This window comes from Salmo salar, chromosome 24 (genome assembly GCF_965601325.2).
Source record: "Salmo salar chromosome 24, fSalSal1, whole genome shotgun sequence".
In the NCBI taxonomy this organism is placed as follows: Eukaryota; Metazoa; Chordata; class Actinopteri; order Salmoniformes; family Salmonidae; genus Salmo; species Salmo salar.
The window spans coordinates 20366834-20379632 of NC_138314.1; the positions used below are offsets into that span (position 1 = coordinate 20366834).

Below are 12799 nucleotides of genomic sequence, written 5' to 3' on the forward strand. Positions count from 1 at the left end.
CCTCTGCACCTTTTCTTCTCACCATTCCCCTTTCTCTTGGTCAAACCTCTCTTTTTTATCCCTCTGCACCTTTTCTTCTCACCATTCCCCTTTCTCTTGGTCAAACCTCTTTTTTAACCCTCTGCACCTTTTCTTCACTTGACCCTCATTTCCTCTCACACTCCTCCTGTTAGGCTAACAAACGTCTGTTGGCTTTCCCTCGGTGGCCTGTTCCAGGGCCTAGGAGAAAGAGACTGGAGCGTGCTAGGGGGTTGGAGGAGAGCCAGGTGCTTGGGGGTACCAGGAGGGCAGGATGGAGGGGCTCGGGGGGGGGGGGGGACTGGCTGTTACAGCAGATGGATAGCAGTAGCAGTGTGCGCTGTTGAACTTAGGCCTAGCTGTGTGTAAACAAAGTGGAAGGCTTATAGGTCCACGGCGGCCATTACCACAGCTCTCAGCTCAGCGTACCAGTGGCACACAGCTCACCTCGCCTGAGCAGGGAGCCATCACTCTCTCTTCATCACACAGCTCACCTCACCTAAGCAGGGAGCCATCACTCTCTCTTCATCACACAGCTCACCTCGCCTAAGCAGGGAGCCATCACTCTCTCTTCATCACACAGTTCACCTCGCCTAAGCAGGGAGCCATCACTCTCTCTTCATCACACAGCTCACCTCGCCTAAGCAGGGAGCCATCACTCTCTCTTCATCACACAGCTCACCTCGCCTAAGCAGGGAGCCATCACTCTCTCTTCATCACACAGCTCACCTCGCCTAAGCAGGGAGCCATCACTCTCTCTTCATCACACAGCTCACCTCGCCTAAGCAGGGAGCCATCACTCTCTCTTCATCACACAGCTCACCTCGCCTAAGCAGGGAGCCATCACTGTCTTTATCACACAGCTCACCTCGCCTAAGCAGGGAGCCATCACTCTCTCTTCATCACACAGCTCACCTCGCCTAAGCAGGGAGCCATCACTCTCTCTTCATCACACAGCTCACCTCGCCTAAGCAAGGAGCCATCACTCTCTCTTCATCACACAGTTCACCTCGCCTAAGCAAGGAGCCATCACTCTCCCTCCATCACACAGCTCACCTCGCCTAAGCAGGGAGCCATCACTCTCTCTTCATCACACAGCTCACCTCGCCTAAGCAGGGAGCCATCACTCTCTCTTCATCACACAGTTCACCTCGCCTAAGCAGGGAGCCATCACTCTCTCTTCATCACACAGCTCACCTCGCCTAAGCAGGGAGCCATCACTGTCTTTATCACACAGCTCACCTCGCCTAAGCAGGGAGCCATCACTCTCTCTTCATCACACAGCTCACCTCGCCTAAGCAGGGAGCCATCACTCTCTCTTCATCACACAGCTCACCTCGCCTAAGCAGGGAGCCATCACTCTCTCTTCATCACACAGCTCACCTCGCCTAAGCAGGGAGCCATCACTCTCTCTTCATCACACAGCTCACCTCGCCTAAGCAGGGAGCCATCACTGTCTTTATCACACAGCTCACCTCGCCTAAGCAGGGAGCCATCACTCTCTCTTCATCACACAGCTCACCTCGCCTAAGCAGGGAGCCATCACTCTCTCTTCATCACACAGCTCACCTCGCCTAAGCAAGGAGCCATCACTCTCTCTTCATCACACAGTTCACCTCGCCTAAGCAAGGAGCCATCACTCTCCCTCCATCACACAGCTCACCTCGCCTAAGCAGGGAGCCATCACTCTCTCTTCATCACACAGCTCACCTCGCCTAAGCAGGGAGCCATCACTCTCTCTTCATCACACAGCTCACCTCGCCTAAGCAGGGAGCCATCACTCTCTCTTCATCACACAGCTCACCTCGCCTAAGCAGGGAGCCATCACTGTCTTTATCACACAGCTCACCTCGCCTAAGCAGGGAGCCATCACTCTCTCTTCATCACACAGCTCACCTCGCCTAAGCAGGGAGCCATCACTCTCTCTTCATCACACAGCTCACCTCGCCTAAGCAAGGAGCCATCACTCTCTCTTCATCACACAGTTCACCTCGCCTAAGCAAGGAGCCATCACTCTCCCTCCATCACACAGCTCACCTCGCCTAAGCAGGGAGCCATCACTCTCTCTTCATCACACAGCTCACCTCGCCTAAGCAGGGAGCCATCACTCTCTCTTCATCACACAGTTCACCTCGCCTAAGCAGGGAGCCATCACTCTCTCTTCATCACACAGCTCACCTCGCCTAAGCAGGGAGCCATCACTCTCTCTTCATCACACAGCTCACCTCGCCTAAGCAGGGAGCCATCACTCTCTCTTCATCACACAGCTCACCTCGCCTAAGCAGGGAGCCATCACTCTCTCTTCATCACACAGCTCACCTCGCCTAAGCAGGAGAGGTGTCACTTTCTCTCCCTCTCCAGCAGTGAGTCTATCAGGGGTCAGAGGTCTCATGCTACACTCCCGTTCACAGTGCTACAGACCCACATCGCCATCTAGTGGACATGTATATTGTCTCAAAAGCACAAATGATTATAATTGTTGTCTCAGAACAGAAAATAAAACTGTGCATTCTTCCATTGAGACTTAGAATGTGAAGGGGATCTGAAGTGGACTCTCTAGTCCAGGTCTGAGAGAGCATTATGAAGGGCAGAATCAGGAAGAGAGACAGAACATCCGGAGTCAATGCGCTGTGCAGTATCACTCCCTCCATGCCATGCTGCAGTACAGTGTTGTGCCATTAATATATTGCCCACAGGAACTGCTGCTGTGGCTGACTCTGCTGCATCTCACCAGGGGGGGACTTCTGATGCAGCACTCTGCGGCAGGCTGGCTCTAGGCACAGTTCCTCAACCAGAAAGACCATTACCAGTACTGTGTGTGTGTGCGCGCGTGTGCCTGGTCAGCTGCCTAACACCGCTATGCCGTATGTGCCAGTGTGAATAGCCGTAATAACCAATTCTCTATTCAAACAGTTTAGAGTGCTGTTCTTTATGAAATGAGAACTATGTGTTTGTGTGTTTTGCAGGAGCTGCCAGAGTATGACCAGCCTGTTCAGTAACACAATGTCCCCAGCCAAAGATGGCTGCTCCTCTCTGCCCCGCCGACCCAGCACCCTCAGCAAACCTCCTCTCCGTGCCCTCTACGACCTGCTCATCGCACCCATGGAAGGGGTGAGCATATGTCCCCATGACCAGTTTGTGCGTGGCGTGTGTGTATTTGAAAGGAGGGGGGGGGCAGAGAAAGGGGAAGAGGAAGTGTTTATACTATAGTAATTATAATATTAATACTAATCTCTCCCTGTCCAGGGCCTGATGCACTCCAGTGGTCCCGTGGGTAGACACAGACAGCTGGTGTTGGTGTTGGAGGGGGAGTTGTACCTCATCCCCTTCGCCCTGCTGAAGGGCAGCTCCTCTAATGAGTACCTGTATGAACGCTTCAGCCTCATCGCTGTGCCCTCCATCCGGGGCATGGGGACCATCTCCAAGGTCAACATCCTAGTCAAATGACACAATGGCTTTTATTTGAATGACATATTTTCTTTAGTTGCTGTTAGTAACACTCTCAAGCTCCTGTTACATTCTATCATTGACATCATCGGCCTCTCTCAATGTGTCCTCAGAGTCATTCTCGGCGGGCGGGGCCGGCTTCCTGCGGGGGCGTGTCCATGGCGGCGGTGGTGGGGAACCCTCGTCTGCCGTCGTCTGTGATGGACCGCTGGCTGTGGGGGCCCATGCCCTCTGCCGAGGAGGAGGCCCTCATGGTGTCTGAGCTGCTGGGCTGCCAGCCCCTGGCTGGATCCTCTGCCACCAAGGAGAGGGTGATGAGTGCCCTCACCCAGGCCGAGTGTGCCCACTTCGCTACCCACATCTCATGGAAGCTGGCCGCCTTGGTGCTCACACCCAACCCAGAGAGCGTACCCGGCGGGGCAGGGGCGGGGACTGGAGGGAGAGGGGCAGGGGGAGGGAGGAGAGGCAGCGGAGGCAGGGGCAGGAAGGGCTCGTTTGGGAGCAGCTACACCATCCCAGAGAGCCTGCACCTGCAGGATGATGGGAGCGACGCGGAGAGTATCTGTGACAGCCCTCCCCTGCAGGAGTTCCTGCTCACCGCTGCTGACATACTGGACCTGAGGCTGCCTGTCAAACTGGTGGTGCTGGGGTGAGTGGGCCAGAAGAGGGGCGGCTTGCCTAATGTGGGAAACAGATTAGTTCAAGTGGGGCTGGAGAGGCGGGAACCTGGTTCTATTGCAAAATGTCCCCTGTGTTATCCACTGATAGTTACTTTGTTATGCTGTGGTAGTTAAAGCTGTAGTCGACAGAGCTGTAGTCTAGTATTTGTGATAGACGTTTACATAACCATGTGTTGGTGGTGTGTGTGTGTATATCTTATCTACAGGTCATACCAGGAGTCCAGCAGTAAGGTGACAGCAGACGGTGTGGTAGGTCTGACCAGGGCCTTCCTGGCTGCTGGGGCCCAGTGTGTCCTGGTGTCTCTGTGGCCTGTTCCTGTGTCAGCCTCCAAAGTGTTCGTCCATGCCTTCTACACCGCTCTGCTCAACGGGACCAAGGCCAGCGCTGCCCTCGCAGACGCCATGAAGACTGTCCAGAGCAGCAAGCAGTACTCCCACCCCTCCAACTGGGCAGGTTAGACACATTCTACTTCCAGAAACTCAGATTGGCTTGGTTTGTTCACCTCCAACTGAGTAGATCTCACTTAACCCAGAAGTACTTTCTGTTCACCCAACTGGACTCTCACCGTCTGTATCTCTCTCTTCCTCTCCTTCCTATTGATCTTGTGGGTGTGTTTGTCCAGGTTACATGCTGATTGGTAATGATGTCAAGCTAAACAGCCCCTCGTCCCTGATTGGCCAGGCTCTAGCAGAGATCCTACAGTATCCAGAGAGAGCACGGGATGCTCTGCGAGTCTTACTGCACCTGGTGAGGGTCAAACACATATATATATACACACACACACACACACACACACACACACACACACACACACACACACACACACACACACACACACACTACTCTAAATCCCTCTGTCCCCAGGTGGAGAAGTCTCTCCAGAGGATTCAGAACGGCCAGCGTAACTCCATGTACACGTCCCAGCAGAGTGTGGAGAACAAGGTGGGGGGCGTCCCAGGCTGGCATGCCCTGCTGACCGCTGTGGGCTTCCGCCTGGACTCGGCTGGCACCGGCATCCCTGCTGCTGTCTTCTTCCCCACAGCAGACCCTGGAGACAGGCTGCAGCAGTGTAGCACCACCCTGCAGTCAATACTTGGTAGGCACTGGGCCTTGGCAGGAGGACATGGAACTGGAGGTAGTACAGTAAGATGGAGAACAGCTCCATGAAAACAACCAAGCCTACATCTCTCAGAATGTTATATGTGAAGGCTGAACCAGTATCTGTGTGTTAGAGACCTCTCTATACCACAAAGCTCAGATTCAAACTCCCATTCAGCAGCTCTGCAAGCGTTATGTCAAAATACATTAGTTTATCACCAAATATGGAGTTTTGTTGAGCAACTGTCTTCATTTACTCCTGTTACGGCCAGTATGTACTTCCAAAATATATCTAAATAAAAATGTACAAGCAACTGAAACAAACTCCTATTCTGCACCTCCAATGTAAATCACTCAGGTCTACAGCAGCTGAATACATTGGTGGTGCAGAATATACGTTTTTTTCAGTAGCTTGTAAAACAGACCTTTTTTGGAAGTACATACTGGCCGTAACGGGAGTAAATGAAGACAGTTGCTCAACAAAACTCCATATTTGATGATAAACTAATGTATTTTGCATGAATGGGAATGGGAGTTTAATGTAAGCTTTCTGGGTATTAGAGAGGTCTCTAATGCAGAGATACTGGTTCAGTGTAGGCCTACTATTGAATATCAAAAGTTACAATACTGCTTATCAAGCAGTTCTTTACCAACACACAGATAGTATAACCTGTTTATCCTCTTCTACTGAACGTAGGGTATATTAAATGCAGCTTGTATGAATAATGAACCATCTGCTTTGATCTTGTCTCCCAGGTCTACCGCCCCCAGCTCTCCAAGCCCTGTGTAAACTCATCACCGCCTCTGAGGCAGGCGAGCAGCTCATCAACCGGGTAGGCCCCAGCACCACAGCACCACAGCACCACAGCGCTACTGCTCCCCACAGCACCCCAGCACCACAGCACCACAGCGCTACTGCTCACCACAGCACCACAGCGCTACTGCTCCCCACAGCACCACAGCACCCCAGCACCCCAGCACCACAGCACCACAGCACCCCAGCACCACAGCACCCCAGCATCACAGCACCACAGCACCACAGCACCCCAGCACCCCAGCACCCCAGCACCACAGCATCACAGCACCACAGCACCACAGCACCACTGCTCACCACTGGAGTCTAGTATTTAACTCCAAAGAGGTAGATAGACATTGTGTATTATGAAGGAAATCATCAGAACCACTGGGGACATACTTAACCACTTGGACCATAAAGGCTGAAGGCAGAACAAAGCATCATTATATAATCAGTTAACCCTGTTACATGGGTCAGTTAGACCGTGACGCACGGGCCGCCTGCAAATCCCGCTCTTTAATCTGCATGCTGCAACCCAGCAGCCCCAGTAGGGTCTCCACCACCGCCATCTCTGAGTCTGAGTTGTCTTCCTCACGATGCCAGAGAGTTAACCCTGTCACTCCCACTGAGGGTTACCCATGTCTACATTAATAATACGGTAGCCAGAAAGTGATTTGAGGTTTTGTTTCCACATTGGTGGTGACCATAACATTTGAAAACACTCCAAGTATGTATGATACATGAGGTATTCCTGACATCACACTGCATAGGCAACTATGCATGGTGATTCAATGGTTTTGTGTAGTATGTGTGTAATGTATGACACACAACCCAACAGTGGTGTTTTTCTGTTTCCCTGTGTGCTTTTGGTGTTCCCATTGGACCTGGTCTTCTCTGCTCTTTGTGAATGGCCTGTCCTGTATGCATGCAACTAAAAGCATATTCTCTCTCTCCTGCCCCTGTCTCTAAACCCGCGGTCTGAAGGCTGTTAAAAATATGGTGGGAATGGTAAGTGTGCTGTGACCTCCCCTCTCCTGCACCCCTCTCCTTTTCACCGCTGCTTTAAACCACATGGCACCACCCTCTTGCATCAGCTGTTTCATTGAGCAGTAGATCAACTGCATGTGAAGTTGAAGCACTCTGTTCTTTTAGCACATTCTCATATCTCATGCTGGTCCAGTTACTGAGGTAAACCTCTAGGAGACCCCAGTTTAATGCGTGCTGCAGCAGGGACAACAATCCACTGCTGGACTCTGCAGTATTGTGAATGTTCTTGGGTTTGCAACCCTGGGTCAGTCAAGGTCACACTGATGTTTATGGGCCGGTAGTCAGAGGGATGCAAACAAAAAAAAACATCGACCATGAATAGAAAAGAAAAGGTTAAGAAGGCGTGTTAATGAACAAAGGTGTCTCTGTTCCAGGATGAATAATCCCTAAACAGTGAGAGTGTGTGTGGCCTGGAGGGTACAGGTGGTTCCCTCCTAATCTAAACCACCCTGAGCCACTGATCCATGCCCCACAGTAAAGGCACTGTAGTCCTGCTGGGCTACAGAGCCAATCCTCTGGGAACAAGGATCAACTCCACACAGGGTCAAAGGGCAGATGCAGAGTTACTAAGCCTGCCAGAAACTACATTTCCCCTGCCACAACAAAGATGGGCGTGGTGGAAGTCCTTTTAGGACACTGGTGAATGGAGGAAAACAGTTGGCTTGAGCACAACCATCACACATTTGTCAGTTTTGTTCTAAATCATTGCTTTAAAAAAGGATATCCACAACTCAGGTTCTTAAAAAGTGGTATGAACCAGTTAAAGGTATATTTAGCTTCCTTTATTCCTGTCTAACCTCCTGTATTTCCATCCTCCTCTGTCCCTTCAGCTCCACCAGGTGCTGGTCCAGCTGCAGACAGGGGAGAAGGAGCAGGACTTCTCTCTGCTGCCCATCCAGGTGTCCATCAGTGTGCAGCTCTGGAGACTGCCAGGGTGCCATGAATTCCTGGCTGCACTAGGTGAGATATTGATATCTATAAAAGCAATATCCAACTGAATATAACTTCCTAATTTGTCAGTAGTAGGAGTAGAGTGAAACACAACAAGTCAGCTGTATGTGTGCTAGGCTGGTAGAGTAACTGTCCTGTGTGTGTGCAGGGTTCGACCTGTGTGAGGTGGGGCAGGAGGAGGTGGTACTGAAGACGGGGAAGCAAGCCAACCGCCGCACCATGCACTTTGCCCTCCAGTCCCTACTGGCACTATTTGGTAAGTATCGTATTTATAGATACACAGTGATTAAAGTTGATTGATACATAATAGGTTCATGTATACCCTTACAATTCCGTCCCGCTCTTTCCCCTCCTCTCTATCCCAGACTCCACAGAGCTGCCAAAGCGTCTCAGCCTGGACAGCTCGTCCTCCCTAGAGTCCCTGGCCTCGGCCCAGTCTGTCTCCAACCCCCTACCGCTGGGCTACCCCAACCCACCCTTCTCCCCACCCTGCCTGGACAATCTGGCCTCAGATGCCATCTCCGTCTACAGCCTGAGCTCCGTGGCCTCCACCATGAGCTTTGCGTCCAAGTCAGAGTGTGACTTCCTGGGCCATCGACAGCGTGGTGGGGCCACAGCACACTTCTCTGCCCACAAACACCCACACGTTCCCCGCAGTCGCTCCTCTCCTCACGGGGCGGTTGCAGCAGCAGGAGGGGGCCGGGGAGATGACGAGGAGTATGAAGGCTTCTCCATCATCAGCAGTGAGCCTCTGGGAAGCCACTGTGACTCCCTGCCTCTACCTCTGGGTCATGGTCAGCGCCACCTCCACCGCGGGGGCAGGGGTGTTGTTGGGGGGTCCAGCTCAGGCACTGGGCGGGGTTACCAGGTGTCTGTGTCGTCACGAGGCAGTGTCAGCACCCCCACCTCCCCTGTCAAGACCAGCCTGGTTCCCAGCCCCAACTCTCCCTTCCAGAAGGTGCCAGGCAAGGTGAGCAGCTCAGACACAGGTGAGTCGGACCAGTCCAGCACCGAGACAGACAGCACCGTCAAATCCCAGGAAGAGAAGACTGTCCCTCTGGATCCCCAAGAGCTGGCCCAGAAGATCCTGGAGGAGACCCAGAGCCACCTGCGGGCGGTGGGGAGTCTACAGCGGGTTGAGGGGGCTGCAGCTGGAGCCACAGCCCGGAGCTCTGCCTTCCGCTCCTCAGAGACCAGCGCCTTCAGCCGTCCCAGTAGCAGCGCCAGTGTCCGCGCCCAGTCCTCCCCACGACCCAAACCTCCGTCCCGCTCTTCCTCTCTGCAGAAGATCAGCTCTGGTTACAACAGCCCTGCAGCCTCGGAGACCTCCCTAAAGGATAGCAGTCACCCCTCCCCCACCCTGGACAGCCATGCCCAGTTCAAGCTAAAATACCCTAGCTCCCCCTATAGTGGGCACATCTCCCGCTCTCCCAGTAACGTGTCCCCCAGCTCTGGCCACCAGTCCCCAGCTGGCAGTGCCCCATCTCCAGCTCTCTCCTACTCCTCCACGGGCTCTGCCTGCTCCAGCCCTGCCGATGCCCCAGACCTGGACCGCCTCAGACGGGGAGTAATTGATGAGAAGGTTGTGGCCATCCACAACCTGAAGACATTCTGGGCCAATGCAGCGGCCCAGCAACAACAGCAACATCTGGGTCCAGTCCGTGCTCTCCGTGGCGCCCCAGGATCCCTGGTCTCTGCCAAGAGAGATGTGCTGAGCCTTCTGAACCTCTCCCCACGACACTGCTCCCCCAGCGACGCCCAAGACAGCCTGGAGCTGCGGGAGCTGGGGCTGCACTCGCTGGACAGGGGCAGCAAGAACCCCTCCAACGGACACAACCCCAGAAAGATGACCCCCTCGCCCACTATTTCCACTAGCAGCAGCCCTGGTGCTCGCTCGATCAGACTACCTGCTGGCAATGGATACAAGTTCCTCTCCCCTGGCAGGTTTTTCCCCTCCTCCAAATGCTGAGACACTTTAAAATGGTCCAATTGCCTGTATTTTGCTATCCTGTGTACTGGGGGAGTAGGGCATTTTCTGGAGGGTCACTATTAGCCCATCGAACTTTATTGACAATGAAAAGGATTTGATCAGCCAATGAGAGTGATCCCTCAGAGGCTCATGAATGCTTAGAGAGTGTCTCGTCGTTGTGCCCATAACACTGTAAATGGCAATGAGAAAGACTCAAAGACCTGATACTGTGTTTGTGTGTATGTGTGTCAGGTAGACTTCAATGCCAATCGGTATTTCCTCCCCAAAAATTTGTATTTGTGTGGGCCAAGATGAAACCGCTCCAGCTGGTCTCCTCCATTCTATTTTTGTTTAAATCGAATGATTATTGTTATTATTATTTGTTATTGTTATTATTAATATTATTATTATTTTGTAAATTAAATCCAGTGTTTCACAATCAGTACTAAGCGTTTTTATATTATTAAAAAAGTGAACAAAACTGTTCCATGTAAAGATGGATAAAGTAAAAAAAAAAAAAGATGTAATATTTTTATTGAAATGGAAACTGGCATTTTGCCTGATTTCTTTGTGAATTGAGTGTCTGCTCTGAAGCATGGATTCTCTTACTATTCAATGTTAAGTACCATGTATGACTTTTTAGCCCATGATTTTTTTTTTTATTAAACATGGAAACTTCATGACAACCATCTCTGTCATTTATCAGTATAACTGTTTCAATAAAAATCATGTTTGCTTTCTTGTATTTTTGCCTTATTTTATTGCGTTAAAGATTTAGAATGCTGATGAAAATGCTGTATCACTGCATTAATGAATGAGGGTGGAAAAATCTTGTGGCCACAATTATACACTGTTCACTGTGGTCAGTGCAATGACACCTGGGCCTTGCCCCATATTCACAATGTGTCTCAGAGTAGGTGTGCTGATCTAGCATCAGGTCCTCCCTCTCCATGTAATCTTATTCATTAAGATCTAAAAGCAAAACGGATCCTAGATTGGCACTGCTACTCTGAGACGCTTTATGAATACGGCCCTGTTCTCTTTTAAATCTGATTTATGGGACACACTGTGTAATCACACACTTAATCTATGACTAATCTTACCTGTCTACATGCCTACCACAAATAAAGCTAACAAGATTACCATAGGGATGAACAAGTCGACCACTGGTGATACTTTACATACAGAGATACAATACATTTGTGTAGTCAAACTAACTCTTTAATCTAAAAGACTTGTGTGCCCTCTAAATAGAAAGAAGAAGAAGACATTGATTTATTGTCTAAACCTGGGTCAATTTTATGGGTGTGGTTGAATAGTTTGTGTTATCAATGAAAAACAGACAGGGGGAATCTTGCAAAATCCTGCACATATGAAAGATCATTTTCACTAGTAAATATTGACCTAGATTTTTGTCATGACAGAAGTTATTCACCCCCACTTAAAGAAGTATCGCCACTCACCAATCACAGACGGTAAGGGGCGGAATAAGAGAGTTGTTCATAAAGAAAGGCACATGACATCAGCGGTAATACGTAGCCACAGCCAAAAAACTACGATGGTTCTCATCAAGGAATAGTAAGTCATATTTTTCTATATTTTATTGATATTACTTTAATGTGTGCGATAATATACCATATTTTCGAGTACTGCGATTCTTCATTTGGTTGTTAGCCAAATTAAAACTTTGCAGATATGTCTCAGAACGCATGTGTTTGTTAGGGTGGGAATTGTTCAGACTTGTTTCAGGTTTGGCCTACCGGTAAGTGGGATGACAGCGAGTCAGCAGATGCTAGCCGACTTATCTGGAGAGCAAACTACAACAATATGGAACATAGATATCTAGTATCGAGAGGGTAAACTTTTTTTTGCGAACAATGTAAGATATGTAGTTTTAACGGTTTACGTTTTTGTAACTTGCTGTCGATAACTTGGTAGGTAGCTAGCTAACTAAGCTAACGTTAGTTAGCGGAAGGGAGGGATACTGCCTACCCAAGAGGCAGTGCACCAGGGACTGTCGGTGCTGTTTAAGATTAGGGAGTATGGCCTTATTTCTATTGCAGCATATTGGATGACTGTCAATCATATTCCATTTACCCAGCTCAATGTAACCATCGACAGGTTTAACCTACTACATGATACTCACATTTTCCCTTTATCCATCACATGAGGTTGTTACAACTTAACCTACGAAGGAAATTATATAAAGTAGTTGCACAGGTCGAGAGACAAGTTGGAGTAATCAAGGGGAACGACAGTAACACATTCAATACCACCTTACACACTTACCTGCATCTAGCAGATCTAGGGTGTAGTCATTAGTCAAAACAGTTGCAAATAGTTTCTATTGGACACATTCAGGTAAGTTTATCCCTGTTCTGTTTGCTTCAGTTTAATAAGTTAACAAAATCATTGGAATGAACACATCCCTGATCACCCACGCACACAGTTCACTTTCATAGCAGCCACATACAAACCGCTTCACCCCTTTGCTCATTGTATAATTCCTTCTCGTATCTATGCACTCTCAATTTTCCCCCTCGATTGTGGACTTCAGTGCACAACACAACAGCTGTCTGAGCAGATGAAAAAGCCATTCAAAGCCAAACCTTTATACTATAACCGCTACACACAGCCTACATCGTTGTCACCATATTAGCTACCAACATAGCTACTAGAACTAACGTGTTAGTAAACCTGTTACTATCACGCTGTACAGCAGGGAGTGTCAAACTCATTCTATGGAGGGCCTAGTGTTTTGGGTTTTTCCTTTCAATTAAGACCTGGACAAC

General features: G+C 50.0%; 2 protein-coding genes across 4 annotated transcripts in view; both read left to right on the forward strand.

Annotated features, from left to right (window-relative positions):
* LOC106585320 (tetratricopeptide repeat protein 28) overlaps positions 1–10752 on the forward strand; it is a 463550-nt gene extending 452798 nt beyond the window's left edge. For 2 of the 3 annotated variants that reach the window (XM_082968562.1, XM_045706965.2), the window contains 11 exons: positions 2985–3129; positions 3265–3444; positions 3579–4114; positions 4352–4599; positions 4769–4893; positions 5011–5242; positions 6001–6077; positions 7025–7048; positions 7918–8047; positions 8187–8294; positions 8404–10752. In XM_082968562.1, the coding sequence (XP_082824688.1) occupies positions 2985–3129; positions 3265–3444; positions 3579–4114; positions 4352–4599; positions 4769–4893; positions 5011–5242; positions 6001–6077; positions 7025–7048; positions 7918–8047; positions 8187–8294; positions 8404–10007 (3409 nt within the window). In that variant the 3' untranslated portion in view covers positions 10008–10752. The remainder of the gene's footprint in view (positions 1–2984; positions 3130–3264; positions 3445–3578; positions 4115–4351; positions 4600–4768; positions 4894–5010; positions 5243–6000; positions 6078–7024; positions 7049–7917; positions 8048–8186; positions 8295–8403) is intronic. The other variant, XM_045706964.2, reaches the window with a different exon arrangement.
* Positions 10753–11353: 601 nt separating this feature from the next.
* LOC106585622 (phosphatidylinositol transfer protein beta isoform) overlaps positions 11354–12799 on the forward strand; it is a 48953-nt gene continuing 47507 nt past the window's right edge. Inside the window, exon 1 of the mRNA XM_014172038.3 lies at positions 11354–11585. Within this exon, the coding sequence (XP_014027513.3) occupies positions 11425–11585 (161 nt within the window). The 5' untranslated portion in view covers positions 11354–11424. The remainder of the gene's footprint in view (positions 11586–12799) is intronic.